The sequence below is a fragment of the Pithys albifrons genome, chromosome 1, assembly GCF_047495875.1.
Source record: "Pithys albifrons albifrons isolate INPA30051 chromosome 1, PitAlb_v1, whole genome shotgun sequence".
NCBI classification, from domain to species: domain Eukaryota; kingdom Metazoa; phylum Chordata; class Aves; order Passeriformes; family Thamnophilidae; genus Pithys; species Pithys albifrons.
This window is the reverse complement of record NC_092458.1, coordinates 33,257,916-33,276,103: the sequence shown is the minus strand read 5'-3', so window position 1 is coordinate 33,276,103 and position 18,188 is coordinate 33,257,916. Positions and strand designations below refer to the sequence as shown.

At 48.3% G+C, this 18,188-nt stretch overlaps 1 protein-coding gene across 1 annotated transcript; it reads right to left on the bottom strand.

Moving 5' to 3' along the window:
* Window positions 1–1,665: 1,665 nt before the first annotated feature.
* LOC139668870 (G-protein coupled receptor 183-like) lies at window positions 1,666–7,452 on the bottom strand. Its single transcript, XM_071548964.1, has 2 exons — window positions 7,371–7,452; window positions 1,666–6,445 (listed from the first exon to the last, which is right to left on the bottom strand). The coding sequence occupies exon 2, from the start codon at window positions 6,410–6,412 to the stop codon at window positions 5,354–5,356; it is 1,059 nt and encodes a 352-aa protein (XP_071405065.1). The 5' UTR covers window positions 6,413–6,445; window positions 7,371–7,452; the 3' UTR covers window positions 1,666–5,353.
* Between the last annotated feature and the right edge of the window lie 10,736 nt (window positions 7,453–18,188).

Genomic DNA, 18,188 nt, shown 5'->3' with positions numbered 1-18,188 from the left:
GTGTATGCATATGTGTATGTACAGAGAGCAAGTGGGACATATTTATGTACTGGTTTGATGAATTTAATTAAGAGTTAAGAGTTTGTTGAAGAAAATTAAAAGTCTGTATTCAAAGACTTCCATCTCTCAGACCTGTGTATTCAGAATATATGTGCAGTTGCAAAGGCACCCAACTTTGAAAAACACCTGGAGCTACAACTCCCATCTTGTGGGGGAAACTGCATCTCTTTCAAGATAAATAAATGCACAGCATTCATTTGAGGTAATAAGAGGGATTTGAGACATGAGTACAATTAATTTCTTGTGTGTGTTCTTCCACAAGAAAAACCTAAATGAGATTAGCTTTCTTTAACCGGGTGGCCACAGTAATCAGTATTTTATATAAATGAGTATAAGCACTATTTTACTAGGAGAGTCACATGAACACACAACCACTATATGTGTTCATATATGTACACATGCATGCATATTTATATCTAAAATGTATGTTTACCTAAAAAATACTGGGTTTGGTTTAATATTTACTAGGATTACATTCCTCCTGTTTCCATATATAAAGGGATGCTTTGCCCACAGGAAGTCCACTCAGACTCAGTGTATGTGCTACCAAGAGTATTCAGTCCAAATATGAGATGAAACACTGGTAGTGGGAGCAGAGGAATGGTACAACCGGACAAATGGGTGTGATTGGTGAGAGTCTCAACAAATTGGTAGCTCAGCTGTTGTGGTTTGTTCTCCAATAAAGACTTTTAAGAGAAAGGAGAACTAGCTGGACTGACACATGTGTTGTGGGAGACTGTTTCTAAACCTGAGTGGTTGCAATGGAGAAAGCAGGAATATACATACTTTCAAAATTGGTGAAAAATTCCAGGATCTTGGCTGAATTGGAAGCAGGATCTGGCCTTTTGACCAGAGATAGGTAGGGATTATAAGTGTCATTTAATATTTGCGAAGGAGAGGGCTCGAAGGAGATGAGTGACATGGAGCTGAAAAAAAGTGTAGAGAAAAGAAGCAAAGTAGAAGATAGAACTGGGAGGACAGAAAGAAAAAACCTCCTGGGAGAAGGGGGTCAGAGTGTCACGTTGCACTTAATTCAGTGTTGAAAGAATTCATAAGATTCCATGTGGAAAATAAAAATACGCAATATTGTGCCTATTCTTGTACTGACAATCCACTCTTTTTCAGGGGTGGCTGATAGGGGAATTCCTTCCATTTTATATGGTCCATTTTTCAGGAGGTGGTACATGTAGCAAGAGAGAAAACTGTAATCCCAGCAACTGGGCAGTGAAGCAAAGCCTGGAGCCACTTCGGTCTGTGAGAACGCAGATGTTTCTTGTTTTCAAAGCATGGTTGCTCCTGTCAACCTGACATCTCCTGGCACCTCATCCCAGCTGTGGAGAGACCTCCTCTGGAAAGGACACAGCTCCTCACAGGTCCTGCTGCTTTCCCACCAAAGGTGATTTATAAATCCCCTTGCCATGAGAGCACACCACCTTCCTGCAGAAACAAGTGTCCTGCTCAAGGACTGAGATCTTGTACTTGCCCCTCACTGTTTCTGAGCATTTGCTTGTGGAGGGCAGAAGCACATGTGCCCCTCTGAGAAGAAGACAGTTGCCCACGTGACCTGGCCTGATCAATCACACCAGGACTCATTACTTGGTCGTAAGAAGCTTTTATTTTTACTGGGTATGTGCATTTTTACTTTACGATACTGGCTTACAAAGATCGCTGTGTATGAATGCAATAGCTTCAATTAAGGACAATGTAAAGCACAGACTGAAGAGGTGTATTGCACAGCACAGGATGTTTAGTAACAAATGTGTGACTGCAACCAGGAGCTGTTTTCCCCCAGTGCTCTCCTGGAGATTTTTGCTTTTAGCTGTAAGTGTAAGTTGGGAACCATCACTAAGGGAAAAAACAATGCTGTTTGAGCTCTGTCCAACCCTTCTGCTAAGGACAGGGGCACATTCCACTCGATCAGATTGCTCAGAGCTGCATCCAGCCACCTCTCAAATACTTCCAGGGATGGGGCATCTACAACTTCTCCGGGCCACCGGTTCTAGTGTCTCAACCCCTCACAGTAAAGAATTTTATCTTAATAACTAAACCTGCCCATTTTCAGTTTGAAGCCATTCACCCATGTCCTATCACTACATGCTCTTATCGAAAGTCCTTCTCTAGCTTTCTTGTAGACTTTAGGTACCTAACTTTCTAGTACCAGTCAGGTGCTGTAAGGCTGCTCTAAGGCATCCCTGGGTTCTTCTTCAGTGTGAACAAACCCCCAGCTCTCTCATCCTGTCGTCATAAGAGAGGTGCTTCAGACCTTGTTTTATCTTTGTGGCCCTCTTCTGGACTTGATCCAACAGGTCCATGTCTTTGCTGTGCTGGGGATGCCAGAGCTGGATGCAGCACTCCAGGTGGGATCTCACCAAAGTGGAATAGAGGGACAAAATCACCTCCCATGGTCTGCTAGCCATGCTGCTCTTGGTGCAGCCCAGGATACTCTCTTGATGCAGCCAGTAGGTACTGTATCCTATATCAGTACGTATTATTATCTGTACGTGTTGTGTGTCTACAAAGTGTACTCTCTGCCTTAGATGAAAGTGCAATTTTCTCTTCTTAGAAGATGGTTTGGCAGCAATAGGCTGCAGAAAAGCAAGAAATACCTGCCTGCTGTGCAGTAAATAACTCACTGCATGGAATGCCTTCGGATTCCAGTGTGCAGTCGCGTGCTTCCAATAAACTCCACAGCCACAGGGCTTGTGAAAATCGTCACACTTGTAGGGGCAGCACCGGCTGCAACTGTCATTGTTTTCTTAGATTCGCGTGCATGTTTTTAACATCGAACAAAGGTTTCGGCTCCCTCTTTCGGCAGGACCCGGTGTTGTCGCTCTCGCCCCTGTGGTGTTGTCGGGGTGGGCACTGCACCCTGGGAGCTCTCTCCAACACAGATACCCTTGCCCTGGGCAGTGGCAGGGGAGCTTCGGGGGGTTTGCACCCTGGGAAGTCAGAGGCAAGGCAGGAGCAGCAGCCAAGCAGAGGCAGTGGACAGGTGTTTAAAAGACATGTAGCTATTGCACTTAAGGACCTGTTTTGGTGGTGACCTTGGCAGTGCTGCGTTAATGGTTGGACTTGATGATCTCAGAGGTCTTTTTCAACACAGTGACTCTGGGATTCTGTGCTTCTGTGATTCTGAGGATTTGCTGGCGGGTCAAAGCCTGGCAGCAGGCAGTAGGTGCTGCACCAATGGGGTACAAGGGAACATCATACCAGGAGCTTGGATTGAGCAGGGGAATGAAGAAGTGTAGAAAAAGTGTTGCCGTGCCCTTAGACAAAATGCTCTGTATGGTTTCTCTTCAACTTTAGTGAAATGCTCCATTTTCAAGGAGCCAGGGACCACCCCCCCACTCCCAGGTGGATAAACTAGTCTGGGCAATACAGAGTTTTTTGCCCAGACTCCTCCTGACCCATTCTGCCCAAGTCCCTTCCCTCTCTGTCCCATGATGTTGCCTCAGCTCCAGTTAAGTGGCTGCTGTCCCTTGGTGGGTATTTTCAAAAGCAGGCTGGCATCCATCCAGAGGAGTGAGGCCAGATGCCTCCTCTATTTTGAAGCTCTCACCCAACTATACATCTATTTCCTACTTCAAAGGTTCCTACTGGTGCTAATATATTGAAAGGTGGAGATACCTTTGTTAATAAAGGACTTTTGATAAAATCAGAGTCTAATAAGGACCAAATGGGGTTATGTTTCTATCATACCACTGATATCCTTATATTATTACATCCTAGCTCTTCCTGGTCTGTTTTAATATGCTTTTTAGAATAAAGGCTCTCTGCAGAACTGAGGTTAGACCTGTTTTGAGGAGGGCTCAGATAGTCTCTGCAAAGGTCCTGCTGGAGTTTTGTTTCACCTGAGTTATTTTAGACATCCCTCTTAGTCAGCCTTCAGGAAGATACAGTTACTTATACCACAAATAAAACCATCACCATCCAAAATCTCATTCATGCATGTTTAGAACAATAAAGGGCTGCATGAGACTATTATATTTCTAGGCATAATATTACCTTAAAGAATGATTTGTATTAATCAAAATTGTCCATTCATGAAACTTCTTCAGGTATACTTTTCAGCAAAATAAAGCAGCTTTTTTTTTATCTCTTCATGTCTCTGTGCATGTCCCTGTCCCTTCCAACCTCAAACAAAAGGCCAGACATCCCAGAAACTCTGAAATCCTACATGTGGAGGTTTTTCAGTCATAGTCCAAAGACTTCAGAAAAGAGCTGACGAGGATCCTGCCAACTTTCTTCTTTTTCACAGGCACAAACCTCAACAGGAACCCAGTGTCTCAGGGCTCCTCCTCTTGCTCTGGCAATAGTCACCCTTAACCTGCCCTTAGCAAAGCTCTTGGACTGGTCAGGGCACCAGCTTCAAGCAAAGGTTGCTCAAGGTCATGTGAGGCCACCCTATTCTCATCCTCTTGTCCCTATTCCTCTACTCCCTTCAAATTAAAGAGTGATGGGAAGGTTTCCCCAGTGAGTACATCCAGTGCAGGTTTGCAGCTGTGGGACTGAGCTGGGAGCCCTTCCTAGCAGTGGGTCCCGGGGTGACCGCAATGCCATCAGGTGTGAGGAAGGGCTCCCTGGGGAAGAAGCAGCCCCCCAAGTGAGAGGACACATGCAGCAGCATTCCCGGGAGCTCAACAGATTCACATCCTCACCCCTCTCCTTTGAGGAAGGCCTTTTCCAGCAGCTCCCACAGGCAGAGCCTGGGTGCAGTAACAGGATGTTGGGCATAGAGAGAGTGGAGCTGCTGTCTGTGGAGAAGGAGCTCTAGGTCATTTTCTTCATGGAAATAACATCCCAGCTGTCGCCTGAAATGCCCTGAGTCTGAATGCTTCATGTAGGCTGCCCTGAGACCTGCAGGGATGCTCCAGTGCTCCAGGGGCAATGCAGGCGAAGGAGACAGAGGGACAGCCATGATAGTTACCAGCAGTCCACAGACCCACAGGGGACGTGGGACAGGCATGGGATGGGAGTGCAGTGCAATGCTGGGAAACCTCCAGCAGGGTTTGCCAGCCAGAGCAGCAGTATTAGTTGCTTCCTCTGAGGCTGGGATGAAAATGTGCCTCTCTGTGTTCTAGGATGGCAGGTGCAGGTGCAGCAGTGCTGAGCACAGGCCCATGCAGAGCCAGGCAGAGCTGTGTCCCAGACAGGCTGGCTTTGTGAGAGCCCCTGGCTCCAGGCATAGACCAAGGAATGTTGAGCTTGCTGGTCCTGCAGCTCAACTCTGGCTCCTGCCATCAGGGATGGTCTGTAACTCACAGGCTAGAGCCAAAGGGAGTGGGTTGTGCTGCTAGACAGAGGTGGAGCCGGGTGGCTGGCTGTTGCTGTTGCTCTCAGAGGGGGTCTTGGCAGTGGAGGAGGTGGCCAACGAGCCACTGTTCCTGAAGATGCGGAGCAGCCGCCGCTTATAACCTCGGAAGGCAAAGAAGTAGATGATGGGATCAATGCAGCAGTTGAGGTTCATGAATGCCACAGTGATTTGCAGGGACATCTTGAAGGCTTGCTGCTCGGGGCAGGACGGCTGGTAGAGGATCTTCCTCACCATGAACTGGACGATGTTGAGATGGTAAGGACTGAAGCAGAGCAGGACAGCCAGTAGCACCACCAGGATGACAGTGAAGGCACGGTGGTGGTGCCCGTTCTTCACCGTCAGCGGGTTTTCCTTGGCTGTCTGACAGAGCTTGAGATTGATCCTCACATAGCACACGAAGATGATGCCAACAGGCAAGAAGAAGCCAAGCACACAAGCCACCAGGAGCAGGTAGGGCAGCTTGGGAATCTCCTCAAAGTTGAAGTACTCCATGCATGTCAGCTTGTCCCCCATCCTCCGTGTCATGGGCCGCAGAAGCAGCGGTGCTGTCTGCAGGAACACCAAGGTCCAGATGAGGATACAGATGCCCCTGGCACGGCTTATCTTCCGAATCCTGCCGGGGTGCCTGGTGCGCACCACGGCAACATAGCGGTCCACACTCACACAGGTCATGAAGTAGATGCTCACATAGGTGTTCATATAGAAAATGAACGCTGTGGCCCTGCAGAACCAGTCCCCAAAGGGCCAGTCAGACTCCAGGATGTAGTAGGCGATCCTGCCTGGCAGTGCCAGGGTAAAGAGGGCATCGGAGAGGGCCAGGTTCACCAGGTAGAGGTCGGTAGAGTTGAGTTTCTTCTTCCTGCGCTGGAAGGTGATACAGAGGGCCAGGACATTCCCACAGGCACCAAATACCAGCAGGGTGGTGTAAAGGAGGGAGAAGGTGACTTTGGTAGAGAAGTGGTGGTTGTGCACGTTGCAGCTGCTTTGGTTGCCAGAGGTGAGGTTGGTGGGCGGGAACACAGCCTCCTCAACAGCCATTTCTGTGGTGCCTCAGGGGCTCTCGCCCTCTCCCTTGGAATAAGAACAGACATGAAACTTGCAGCTTGTTGATAACAGAAGTGGCAGTCTTAGAGCTAGCCCTCATCACAAAGCAAAAGGCTTGTCCCCTGCTCCTACCACCCCCCCCCCCCCCCCCAGCAGCACACAGCTCGAGTCATTTGGAAAAACGCTTCTCTTGTGATTTTGGTGTGAGCATCTCAAAAGGAGCTGTGACTCATTCTCTTATTATCGCCAGCAGGTCTGGTTTTTTTTTTTTTGCAAGTCCAATCCATACAAGAAAGGATTGACGGTACTGGGAAGGGGAGTTGCCTGTCACATAAGGAAGGTCCCAAACTCATCCTCATCTGGTCATTTACGAATTACTGCAAGAGGAATGGGGACCTTCATTGAGAATTTCATCCAGAAAGTGGAGGGGTCGGGGGGGCCGAGGGGACCGGCGGGCAGAGGCGCTGAGGAAGCACCTTTGCGACCCTCGGGCGGGACCAAAGCAGGAACAAAACTGAAGAGATTCAAAGAGAGGAAAAAACCCAACCTTCCCCAATAAAATTCCCAGCCTTTCCTCAAAATCCCATCCTTCCCCAAAAGTCCCATCCTTCCCAAAACAATCCCAGCTTTTCCAAAAAAATCCCTCGTCCCACACCCGTCCGATGAGGGAGCTGCGAACAGACCGGCACCCACCCACGGCGCCCCGCACGCCCTCCCGTCGCTCGCCCCGCTCCGGGCACAGCGGGGTCCGCAGCGCCGCGGGGCTGCGGCAGCTGCCGCGACTCCCGCACTCCGCTCACCGCACGCTGCCCTCTCCACTGCCGGGGTCCGCTCCGCTCCGCAGCGGCCGCCGCACAGCAAGGGACGGGACGGGACGGGCACCGCGCTGCGACCCCCGAGGGGCTGAGATGCTTAGATGCACAAGCACGAAAGAGAAATCGGGGGCTCCAACCTGGGAGTGACAGTGCCGCCGACGCCTCCTCCTCCTCCTCCTCTTCCTTCTCCTCCTCCTCTTCCCTCAAGCCCGACTTTTGAGGGGCTGCGGGCGCGGAGCCTCCTGCCCGCCCTGCGCTAGTGCTCCCCGGCAGGGTGAGCGCCTCCCGGGATTGGCTCACGTTACAAAAGCACCGTGAGGATTGGGTGTTTTGGGCTGGTTTTTTTTTCTTTGTTTTGTTTTTTCCTCTTTTTTTCTTTTTCTTTTTTTTTTTTTTTTCCTCTCAGGGTTAGTAAAACTGTATTCTTTCTGGGTGGGGTTTTTTTTCTTTCGGTGTGTGAGAGGCATGTTGCTGCCGCGGGGGATATTCTCAGTAGTGGCTGTGCTGGAGAAGATAAATGACTGTACCTGCGCGGCAGTCGCTCCCGACATCTCAGCCGGGTTCGGGTTTTACTCTGAAAACTTACAAAAGGATGCAAAATGCAACCGAAGAATGAAAACAGCCTCAGCTCTGGTTCACGTGCAATGCAGAGTGCTCACCCCTGCGGCACATACCTATGGCCACAGCATCGCGATTGAACCACAGCACCTTTCTAATAAAGTTGTGGCAAATCTCCTACGGAGCTTATTGTGCCCGTGGCCAGAGCAAGACACGCTGCTCCTGGCTCCCCAGGCTGTGGTGAAGCCCAGGTTTGCCTTTCACACACACATGGAGAGACCACCAGGCACAGCTCTTTAGGGCAGAGGCTGACCGGAATGAAATGAGACACTTTGCCCTTAATGGAAAAAAGTTTTTGTTACTCATATGACATATTGTGTGGTGAATGCAGGGTGAATGGAGGCGAATGGCTCAGCTGGAGCTCTCGAGGCAGGCTCTGCCCCCAGAGGGTGTGGAGCAGTGGACAGCTGTGATTTACCCCATGGCACTGTGTGTGTGTCTTAACAGTGTGCAGAGAGTACTTTCCTTCCCAGCACTTCCTAAAATGCTTGCAGAAGCACAGCCTACCCCGTGACTGGCAAGATGGCCTTCCCCATGGTATCTATTTTATTGGAGAACACTGGGGTTTTCAAATCCCAAGAGGATTTTTTATGCTCTTTTTAATGGTTTTAGGTTGTTGGGGCTTTTACAGTGATGGTGCTTGTTTCCTTTTCTTACCCTCCCAAAAACTCCTAATAAACTAGGAAATGCCCATGGGGCATTCAGGTTGCCACTGAAAAATACCAAAGCCAAGAAATGTCAAGGTTAAGATTACAGTTAAGCTAAACTTATATTTCCCTCTGATCTAGTAAAGCTCCACTAATTATTTAATGTCATACTGTTTCTAATGTTTTAAACCAGTGATCTCAAATCCAGTACTAATCTGTGTACCCATGTACCATGACTCATTTGTATAGAAATTACACAGTGTATGATATTGCCATGAATTTACAAGTTGAAGGTACCTAGCAAGAGTAATAGTGAAAATTTGCTAACAAGCATCTCTTAATGGAGATACTTTTGTTGCTTGGGGGGGTTATATCACACAGAGGGAAAGGTCTGCTAGTAATAGAATAACTGCTGAGTAAATTATTAAAATATTCCTTAGTAAGATGGGGATTTTCTACATGCACATCTGTCAAGAGTTAAGTTAATCAGATTTCTGTGGGGCTCACGTGTTTTTGAACTGTTTCATCATGATGGTGGAAAAACAGTCAATGGATGTACAGTGGAGAAGTGTTTATGCGTACAGAAATCCCAAGCCCACACCAGTGAGTGGATCCAGGACTATCCTCTCACCTACCTAAAGCACTGTATGACAAATAGCTGTTGCTGAAATAAATACTGGTCACACCAATTCAGGGGTCACTGCGGCACTGACAGGGCTCTGTCTGCCCTCCCTACACTGTCTCACATGAGGTTTTTGTCTTCACAGATTAACACCATCAAGGAAGCAAATCTGGGATGAAGCTGAGCAAAATGCCATGGGCTTCCAGGCAGGTGCCCGCAATGCCTGGGGCTGTCACCATCACCAGGGCAATGACGGATGGGGCAGTTTGTGATGCAAATTCATGCCCGGGACTTTTCTGAGCAAACATCCCCCCTTGTACAATCCCTCCTGTTCCTTGGGCTCTGAGTGCACACAGGCACTAAAAAGAGAGCTGCAGATCCCAGAGAGGGAATCATGTGCTGATAACTCACCAGCACCAGCACCTGCCGCCTGCCTGGCAGTGGGGTGAGGTGCTTCTCGTGAGAGCCTGTGGGAGCAGAAGGGCATCACTGTGTCAAAAGGGGGCCTGAATGATGGGGATCTGAGGGGTCTCAGCTTCTGCACAGAGGAGGGAGGTGATCCAAGTGGTAATACCAGCCTTAAAATAGATGGAGGAGCCCAAAGATCCAGGTGACAACTGGCTCCAGGGACTTGGGAATAAGAAGGAGGGAAAACCATGCTTTCTGCCTGATTTTATTTTTCTTTTTGCAATGCAGAAGAAAGGAAGTGGGTTCTTCTTTTGTGCAAAACATGCTCCTGCCCTGTGTGCAGCAGGTGCTGTGCTACAGGAGTGCAGCCCAGCTCCACCCATTTGCAAGGTCCCAGCAGCCCCACCAAGCCCAGCGGTGCTGCACCACCTCACACTGCACCACAGGCAACAGCTCCTTTCAGACTGGGGAGAGGGGCAGAGGGGATTCACTGCCCTGCAGGGGGACCTGGTTCCTGCCTTTGCGACACTGGGTGAGCTGAAAAGGGATCCCACTCAGTGTAGAGAAGGCCTGTCCAACCCAGTTTGCAGCCATCTCATGGAAGAGATATTGACCTTCACTGAACCCATGCGATTTGAATAGTGAGGTTCAGCTTCGAAGCTGGATCAGGGTTTTCTTCTGTCATGTCCATTCTTGAACAAAGACAGGTTTTCTTGGGCTTGGCAGGGAGCAAGCAGAATGCCAAGGCCTGGGTATTCATCCCAGGGTGAAGCAGGACCTGCTGTCCCAAGATGTTCCTGCTGCCAAGGACCCAGCTAGGGCACAGGAGGTACCTTCTGGGGGAGTCCTGTGTATGGAGGGTCTCTCTTCTGAGACATGCGTAATGGTTGTGAACCATGACGTGACTCCAGACAGGCAGCCACTCCATGCTACTTCCCAGAGCCAGATACTGGGTATTCCAGGATAGCTGTGCACCTCCGAGTCACTGGGGCTCTTCTCACATCATCCTCACAGAAGATGTCACTCTCTGCAGTCCTGTGAAGGTACACTAAAGTCTCCTTTCTCTCCTGGAGACCTCGTCATGGGTTTTGCTTCCCAGTCCAACAGAAAAGCCAGGCCACAGCTCCTTTGGGGCCAAGTCCTCCAGCTGTGAGCCCAGCTTTGGTGATGGCTGTGTCAGGTGAGAGAGGCTCACAAAGAGCTGTCAGGGCCACGCTGGGCAGGCATGTGCTCTCACACATGCTGGGAGACCTATCACTGGGCTTCCGTCAGAACCATCTTTGGGTTCAAAGCCATCCTCGGGGGTGCTGAGGCAGTTGTTTACATCTGGTGGGGTTTCCAAAGTTGAGAGATGATTTGGAGCTGGACTTTCTGAGGGCAAGGCAGCATAACAAATGAGGCAACATCCCTTTCACGGAGAGACAGCAGGAAGTTTGCGCCTCCTCTTTCCATTGTATCATCACCTCTCCCTCGTTGCTTTCCCCTCGACTTGGTTACATTTTCTCTCTTCTAGTGCAAAACATTTTCAGGAAGCTTTGGTAGACACAAAAATCTCAGATCCAAGTGCTTTCAGTTTTGATGCAAGAGGCAGGGATTTTCCACAGCTCAGCCCCTGGATCTCAAGTCACCATTAGTCATCTGGTAGTAGAGCAGAAACTGGGAGATCCTCTGATTTTGACATTCCCCATCCATTCAATAACAGGAGCTATGTGGGGAAGACAATGTTTGAGAGGCTTTAACTCAAGATGATGGGAATTGTAGAGAAAGCAAAATCTGAAGATTCCTACCAATTTGTGGTAAAAATCTCAAGAAAACAATTACTGCAGTTTTGATGTTTGAAACCTAATCTAGCCCTAATTCTAAGTGGGAAATGCTGAATAACAGAGCAGCTGAAATCTGCTTCTGCATGACATGTCTGTCTTTATTCTGCATGTGTAGTACAGCTCTGGAAATGGTGTTGCAGCACCAAGTCACAGCACAATTAGAGAAGCAGAACAGGTCACTCCAACATCCTGACTGGTGGAACACAACTCAGCAGCAGCGAGCTGCTTCCTTCCACGTCCCCTTGACTTCAGCCTCAAAATATAAGTACAAAGCCTTGTATGGGGGCCATGCAACCACCAGAGTCTCCATGTGCCTATGGTTTCCCTGAACCTGGCTGCAGGGAGGAGTAGGTGTGCTAACAGGGGCAACTCTTAGCCATGAGGGTCTGGGCACCCCTGGTAGGAGAAATAACAATGACATTCACAATCTTAAATTACTTCCTCCAGTGAGCACAAAAGGCACTTGCTCCCACGCTGCGCTGTGACTTAGAAGCTCCATTTTGATTTTGCAGGAATAAGATGAAAGTTTTCTTGGTATCTGATTTCCGTGGTTAAAAACGATGTTGAAATGCTTGTTAAAAACACACAATCACAAGGCAAGTTTGTAGAAATGAGGGCCTATTTTTATCTGTTTTTTCTTACGACATGGCCACATAAGCTATGCACACACATCTGTAATGTGCAACTACAACATGAACAAAAGCAACTGGCATAGAAGACAAACACAAAATGCAGAAATGAATGTTCATGATACAAAAAGTGCCAAAAATGCATCTTTATTCAGTCTGGATCTCCATAATCCTTTACAACAATTTCTCTTGGCAGGACACCTTCACTTTTTTTGACTTGTGAGTCTTTTTTTCCTTAATTTCCATTTATTCTTTGCATTCAGTGTTTAGGCCATGTTACGACCAGGTTTTGGTCATGTTTAACACATACCAGGTAAATCCTATGGCAAGGGGAAAAACTAGCGTCTTCATGAGCATTTTCATGGGGCACTCAGTTCAGTTCACCAGTGCCTCAGAGGATCACAGAGTGGAAGGTTGGAAGGGATCTCTTGAGGTCAGCTGGTCTGACCACACTGCTAAAGCAGGGATGCTCAGAGCTGATTATCCAGAACTGTGTTAAGACAGCTGGTGGGTGGGTACCTTCAAGGATAGAGACTCCACAACCTCTCTGGGCAACCTGTGCCGGTACTTGGTCACCCTCTCCGTGAAAAAGTGTTTCCTGATGTTCAGAAGGAAGCTCCTGTGTTACAGGTTGTGCCTGTTGCCTCTCATCCTGACACTGAATACCACTAAACAGAACCTGGCCCTGTCCTCTTTTCACCTTCCCTTCAAGCATTTATACACATTGATGAGCTGTCCCTGAGCCTTTTCCAGGCTGAACAGTACCAACTCTCTCAGTCTTTCCTCTCATGAGACATGCTCCAGTCCATCATCTTTGTGTCCCTTTGCTGGACTCTATCCAGTAAATCTGTGTCTCTGTGTACAGAGGAGCCCAAAACTGAACTGAGGATTCCAGGTGTGGCCTCACCAGGGCTGCGCTGGGAGTAAAGATCATCTTCTCCAACCTGACGGCAGTACTTTGACTAATGCACCACAGGGTACCATAGACCTTCTTTGCCACAAGGTCACATTGGTGGCTCATGTTCAACTTGGTGTCCACCAGGACACTCATGTTCATTTCTCTGCAGGGCTGCTTTCCAGCTGGTTGCCCACCAGCCTTTACTGGTGCCTGGGGTTGTTCTTCTCTGTGTGCAGGATTTTGCATTTCCCCTTGCTGAACTTGCTAAGATTCCTATCAGCCCATTTCTGCAGCCTGTCAAGGCTCCACTGGAAGGTAGCACAACCCTCTGGTGTATTTGTCACTCCTTCCAGTTTGGTGTCCTCACCAAACGCACATGGGGGTGCCCTCTGTTCCATCGTCCATGTTATTAATGAAGATGTTGAACAGGTTTGGACCCAGCACTGATTCCTAGGGTACCCAACCCAGCTGGTGACCTGTCACTAGTGGGGTTCCACAGGGCTCCATCTCATGCCCTGTACTCTTCAACATCTTCATAAATGCCTTGGACACAGGACTGGAAGGGATACTAAGCAAGTTTGTAGATGACACAAAACTGGGAGGAGCTGTTGACTCCTTCCAAGGCAGCGATGCCTTGCAGAGAGACCTGGACAAACTAGAAGTCTGGGCAGTCACCAGCCATATGGAGTTCAACAAGGTAAAGTGTGGAATTCTGCACTTGGATGTGCAAACACACTGTTCAAGAAGTGTTTGGACAATATTCTCAGACACACCGTCTTGGGGATGGTCCTATGCAGGGCTAAGGGTTGGATTTGATGATCCTTGTGGGTCCCTTCCAACTCAGCATATTCTGTGATTCTGTGGCCTCCAACTAGAATCCATACTGTTGATCATCACCCTGCGCGCACAGTTTTCAAGCACCTCAGTGCTTCAGCATCCTCTGCTGATTTATCTACCCAGTACTTGCATGCAAGCACGTAGGGTGCTTTTTGCTTTATTGTGGGAAAGGAAACCTCAGAGAAGTCACAGTGAACAGTGAATAGCTGGAGACCTTAGCACCTGATTTTTTCTCAGAGCAGTTTGTTCTTACTTGTTCAAATAGTGGCTGTAAACAGCTGCAGCACAGGCCCTAAGTGCTCAGAACCTCCATGCTTTTCCACCTCCTCAACCCGTAATCCTGCAGGATCTCATGGCTTTTGGGAGCAGGTGGGACCAGCTCACCATGAAATAAAAACCTTCCTTAAGAACAGCCTCCTTTGTCAGTGGTGGTCAGAGTGAACTCTAGCTTTTGTGGTTATTGCTGCCTAGACTCAGCGTGGGCAGAGCAAAGAGACAAACCCTTTCGCACCACAACAATGATTCACCACAGAACGGGGCCCATGTGGCTCCAAGCACGGCACAGTCTTGGGGTGAAAGCCACCAACAATCACCCAGGGAAAGGCTGTCACACACTTCTGCACATGGTGTGTGTGTGCATGAGACCTGGGCTGACTTGGCACAGACAATCCTAATGCAGGTAGATATTAATTGATAGGACCAGGAAGGCAGCTTTTACATGGTGCTTTCATGTTGCTTTTGTAAGTCCCCCCTTATTTTTATCCTGCTTAGGACAGCAGGCAGGACAAGGAAGAAATGGCATTTTAGAGAGCCGTGATGGTTGCTGGTGCTGGCCACTGGCACAGCCACAGCACAGACCTCTGTGTCCTGCTGTGCCACTTGCCATCTCTCTGGGTAGATGAGGAGTACCATGGACTGGTTGCTTCACAGCGGCTCCCTAGACAGCAAGGGAGAGCAGAGGTGTGGGTGCACACCAGTTTCTGCCAGGATACATGTTTCACTGAAGGCAGGCTGCCCTCCTGGAGCTGCCAGCATCTCACTGCCTGTGTGGGTTTGGCCAGTGCCCCCCTCCCAGGGACCCTACTGGTCCTGCTGCAAGTGTTGTGCGGCAGCATATGGATGAGACCTTCAAGGAATCAGAGGCAAACACTAGGATTTCTACTGAGCTGATATACTGAGGGGACCTGCAAATTGGCCACAGGATGCAGAAATTCCATGTAGTGAGTAAAAAGCCAATGGCCAAATCCTTGAGAGCACAGCCCTCTGTAATGGTTGGCTCCCTCGTGAGGAAAGCACCAATCTACTAAACCACAGCACTTTCTTTTCATATATGAAGAACAATGTCTTTCTTGAATCTACTTTCAGAAATCATTAAGACTTTTTTAGGTGGAATTTTCCATCAACACCCACCCTAAAGCAGTTTTTCAGCAAAAACAGCTCCAGCCCAAACCATATCTGTCTGGCCAAAGCTGGGTAGACCTGAAAGACTTTGCACAACAGAAAGTGCTGGGGACGTGTAACCACCATGCGTGCTGTCAGCCCAGCCTCCACACTGCTCCCAAACAGCCCCTGTTCCCACCCTGCATCCAGCTCAGGCTCAGCACCTGCCTGCAGAACATGGGGATTCCCCCTGAGATCCCATGGGTGTATGACATCTGTGCATATTGCAGACGTAATAGAACTTGCCATTTAAAAACAGAATTGACAGCTTAGGACACAAGTGCATATGCATGTCTCTGTGCACCTAAAGGTATCTCCACATACCAGAAGATTTCACCAGCACCTGGCAAACCCAGGGTGGAGATCAAGTGCTTGTAGGGCTAAATAAGTAGACAGCAACATCTGAGGGTGAATCCTCAATTTTGCTATGCAGTTTCCCCGTGAATGACCATGTTCATGTAAGCCAGGTTTCATTCAAGACAGCGAGAAAAATTAGTTGTGAGATAAAAGCACCCTCAAAAATTTGGAAGTCACTGGGAGCAGGGAAGAGAGATGTTCTTGCACTGTTCAGTTGCATGGTGCAATTCTGGTGATGGTCTTGGCACCCTTCCCCAGTGAAATGGTACCAAACTCCTGTGCAGGTCCTTCATAGGGCCTGGATCCATGTTTCTCTGCAGCTCCCTTCCCTGGCAGATCTCTTCCCCTGAAGTCCACTTGATGGGCTTCTCTGAACCCTCCACAAGTTCTCTTCCTTTTTTCTTTTCTGTGTTGCAGCTCTTCCCATCTACATAAGAAAATCATAGAATTAACCATGTTGGAAAAGACCTCTAAGATGATCAGGTCCAACCTTTGATCCAACCATCATGCTTACTAGACCATAGCACTAAGTACCATGCCCAGTCTCACCTTAAAGACCTCCAGGACGATGAATCAATCACATTCCTGGGAAGCCCATTCCAATTCCTGGTTACTCTCTCTGTACAAGATTTCTTCCTAATGTCCAACCTATATCTCCCCTGGCACAGCTTAAGCCCATGCTCTCTTGTCCTACTGCTGGTCACCTGGGAGAAGAGACCAACCCCTGCCTGCTACAACCTCCTTTCAGGTAGTTGTACAGAACAATAAGGTCTCCTCTGAGCCTCCTCTTCTGCAGGCTGCACAACCCCAGCTCCCTCAGCGTCTCCTCACAGGATTTGTGCTCCAGTCCCTTCACCAGCCTTGTTGCTCCTCTATGGACCTGAACTGAGGGGCCCAGAACTGAACACAGCACTCAAGGTGTGGCCTCACCAATGCAGAGTACAGGGGAAGGATCACTGCCCTGGTCCTGCTGGCCACACTATTTTTCATACAGGACAGGATCACTTTGGCCTTCTTGGCCACCTGGGCACATTGCTGGCTCATGTTCAGCTTCCTGTCAATTAGTACCCTCAGGTCCCTTTCTGCCTGGCTGCTCTCCAGCCACTCTGTGCCCAGCCTGTAGCGCTGCAGGGGGTTGTTGTGGCCAAAGTGCAGGACCCAGCACTTGGCCTTATTGAAATTCATCCCATTGGAATCAGCCTATCTCTCAGGTCTCTCCAGGTCCCTCTGCAGAGCCCTCCTGCCTTCCAGCAGATCAACACTAACACCCAACTTGGTGCCATCCAGTCCCCTCATCTAAATCTTCAATAAAGATGTTAAACAAAGCTGGGCCTGACACTGATCCCTGGGGAACACCACTGGTGACCGGCCGCCAGCTGGATGCAGCTCCATTCACCAGCACTCCCTGAGCCCAACCTTCCAGCCATCTCTTAACCCAGCAGAGAATGCCCCTGTCCAAGCCATGGGCTGCCAGTTTTTCCAGGAGAATGTTATGGGAGATGGTGTCGAATATACTGCTTAAACCAGATTGACTTAAACCTCAAACATTTAGTCAGATTGAATTTTGATGATGTTTTAAAGGTCTGGTTTATATGGAACAATTTATTTTGCAGTCATAAAATTCTGCCTTTCAGGACTTACTTGTAAGAGCAGACAGATCCTTTACACCTTAAATATCTGTAGTTTCCAGGATTTGTTGGCTAAATAGTGGTTTAATGTGTTTATTATATGCCTTACATGCCTGGGAATATATTTACCAAATTATTTCTTCATAGAGGAAACTTTGTATTCTGGGGTTTCACTCACTTTTACCATATTCATGGAGACTGCAGCATTTTAGCTGCTAAGGCTTATTGAAAACACTTGAGTCTCTGGGCTCTACTGTAGTTGCTTAATGCTTTAAATTATTTATGATCATGTAGAGTTTGATCTGTCAGCATAATTGCAAGTGGAGGAACTTCTGAGTACTCTATAAAAACTAGAAAAAATGTTACAAGCTATTTTGTGCACATGGTAGACAGGAAAAATTGGCCTCAAAATAAAACTTCTTTTGGAAAAAGTGGAATCAGATCTTTGTGTAAGGGAAGATGCTTCCTTCTTACACATAAATGTAGAGCATGTTTGGCATCACATTTATCTGCCCCACAAAGCCATGAGCCACAGCTTAAACAGGACAAAAGATGCTCCTGCCTGGCTTCAGCACAGGAGAAAAAGCTTGACTTTTAACACCCCAAGGCTTTAACTCTCTTCCTAATGGAAAGGCTTTGCACAAGTGGGAAGCCCCAGCACTTCCAACACAGTGACTCACAGACACAGGGATAATTCTGTCCCACCAGCTGCCGAGCATCTCCACTGCTTGCCACCCTAACATTTGCACAGATTTTACCTCTGCTGAGAGACATGGAGGAATGATTTTCATCTGACAGACAGGGATCAGAGACTGGGAATCAGGTTTTTGAGTTGTCTTCCTTTACAAATTGCAGTTATATGGTTTAACATGATGGAACCAGAAACCCCAAAGCAGGACCTTGCCTGTTAGCCATACTGGGAACTTTCAGAGGCTGTTAAAATCATGTATTTGTTATTTGGTGAGTATTTTGCCTGCTGTGGAAACAAGTTTCTGATTATTATTTTTTAAAATCGTTGCTGTTGTTTGGTTTTTCCACCAGCATTAAT

Bases quoted from the DNA above. Each gene is read 5' to 3' on its own strand.
- LOC139668870 (XM_071548964.1), bottom strand. From the start codon at position 6,412: ATGGCTGTTGAGGAGGCTGTGTTCCCGCCCACCAACCTCACCTCTGGC.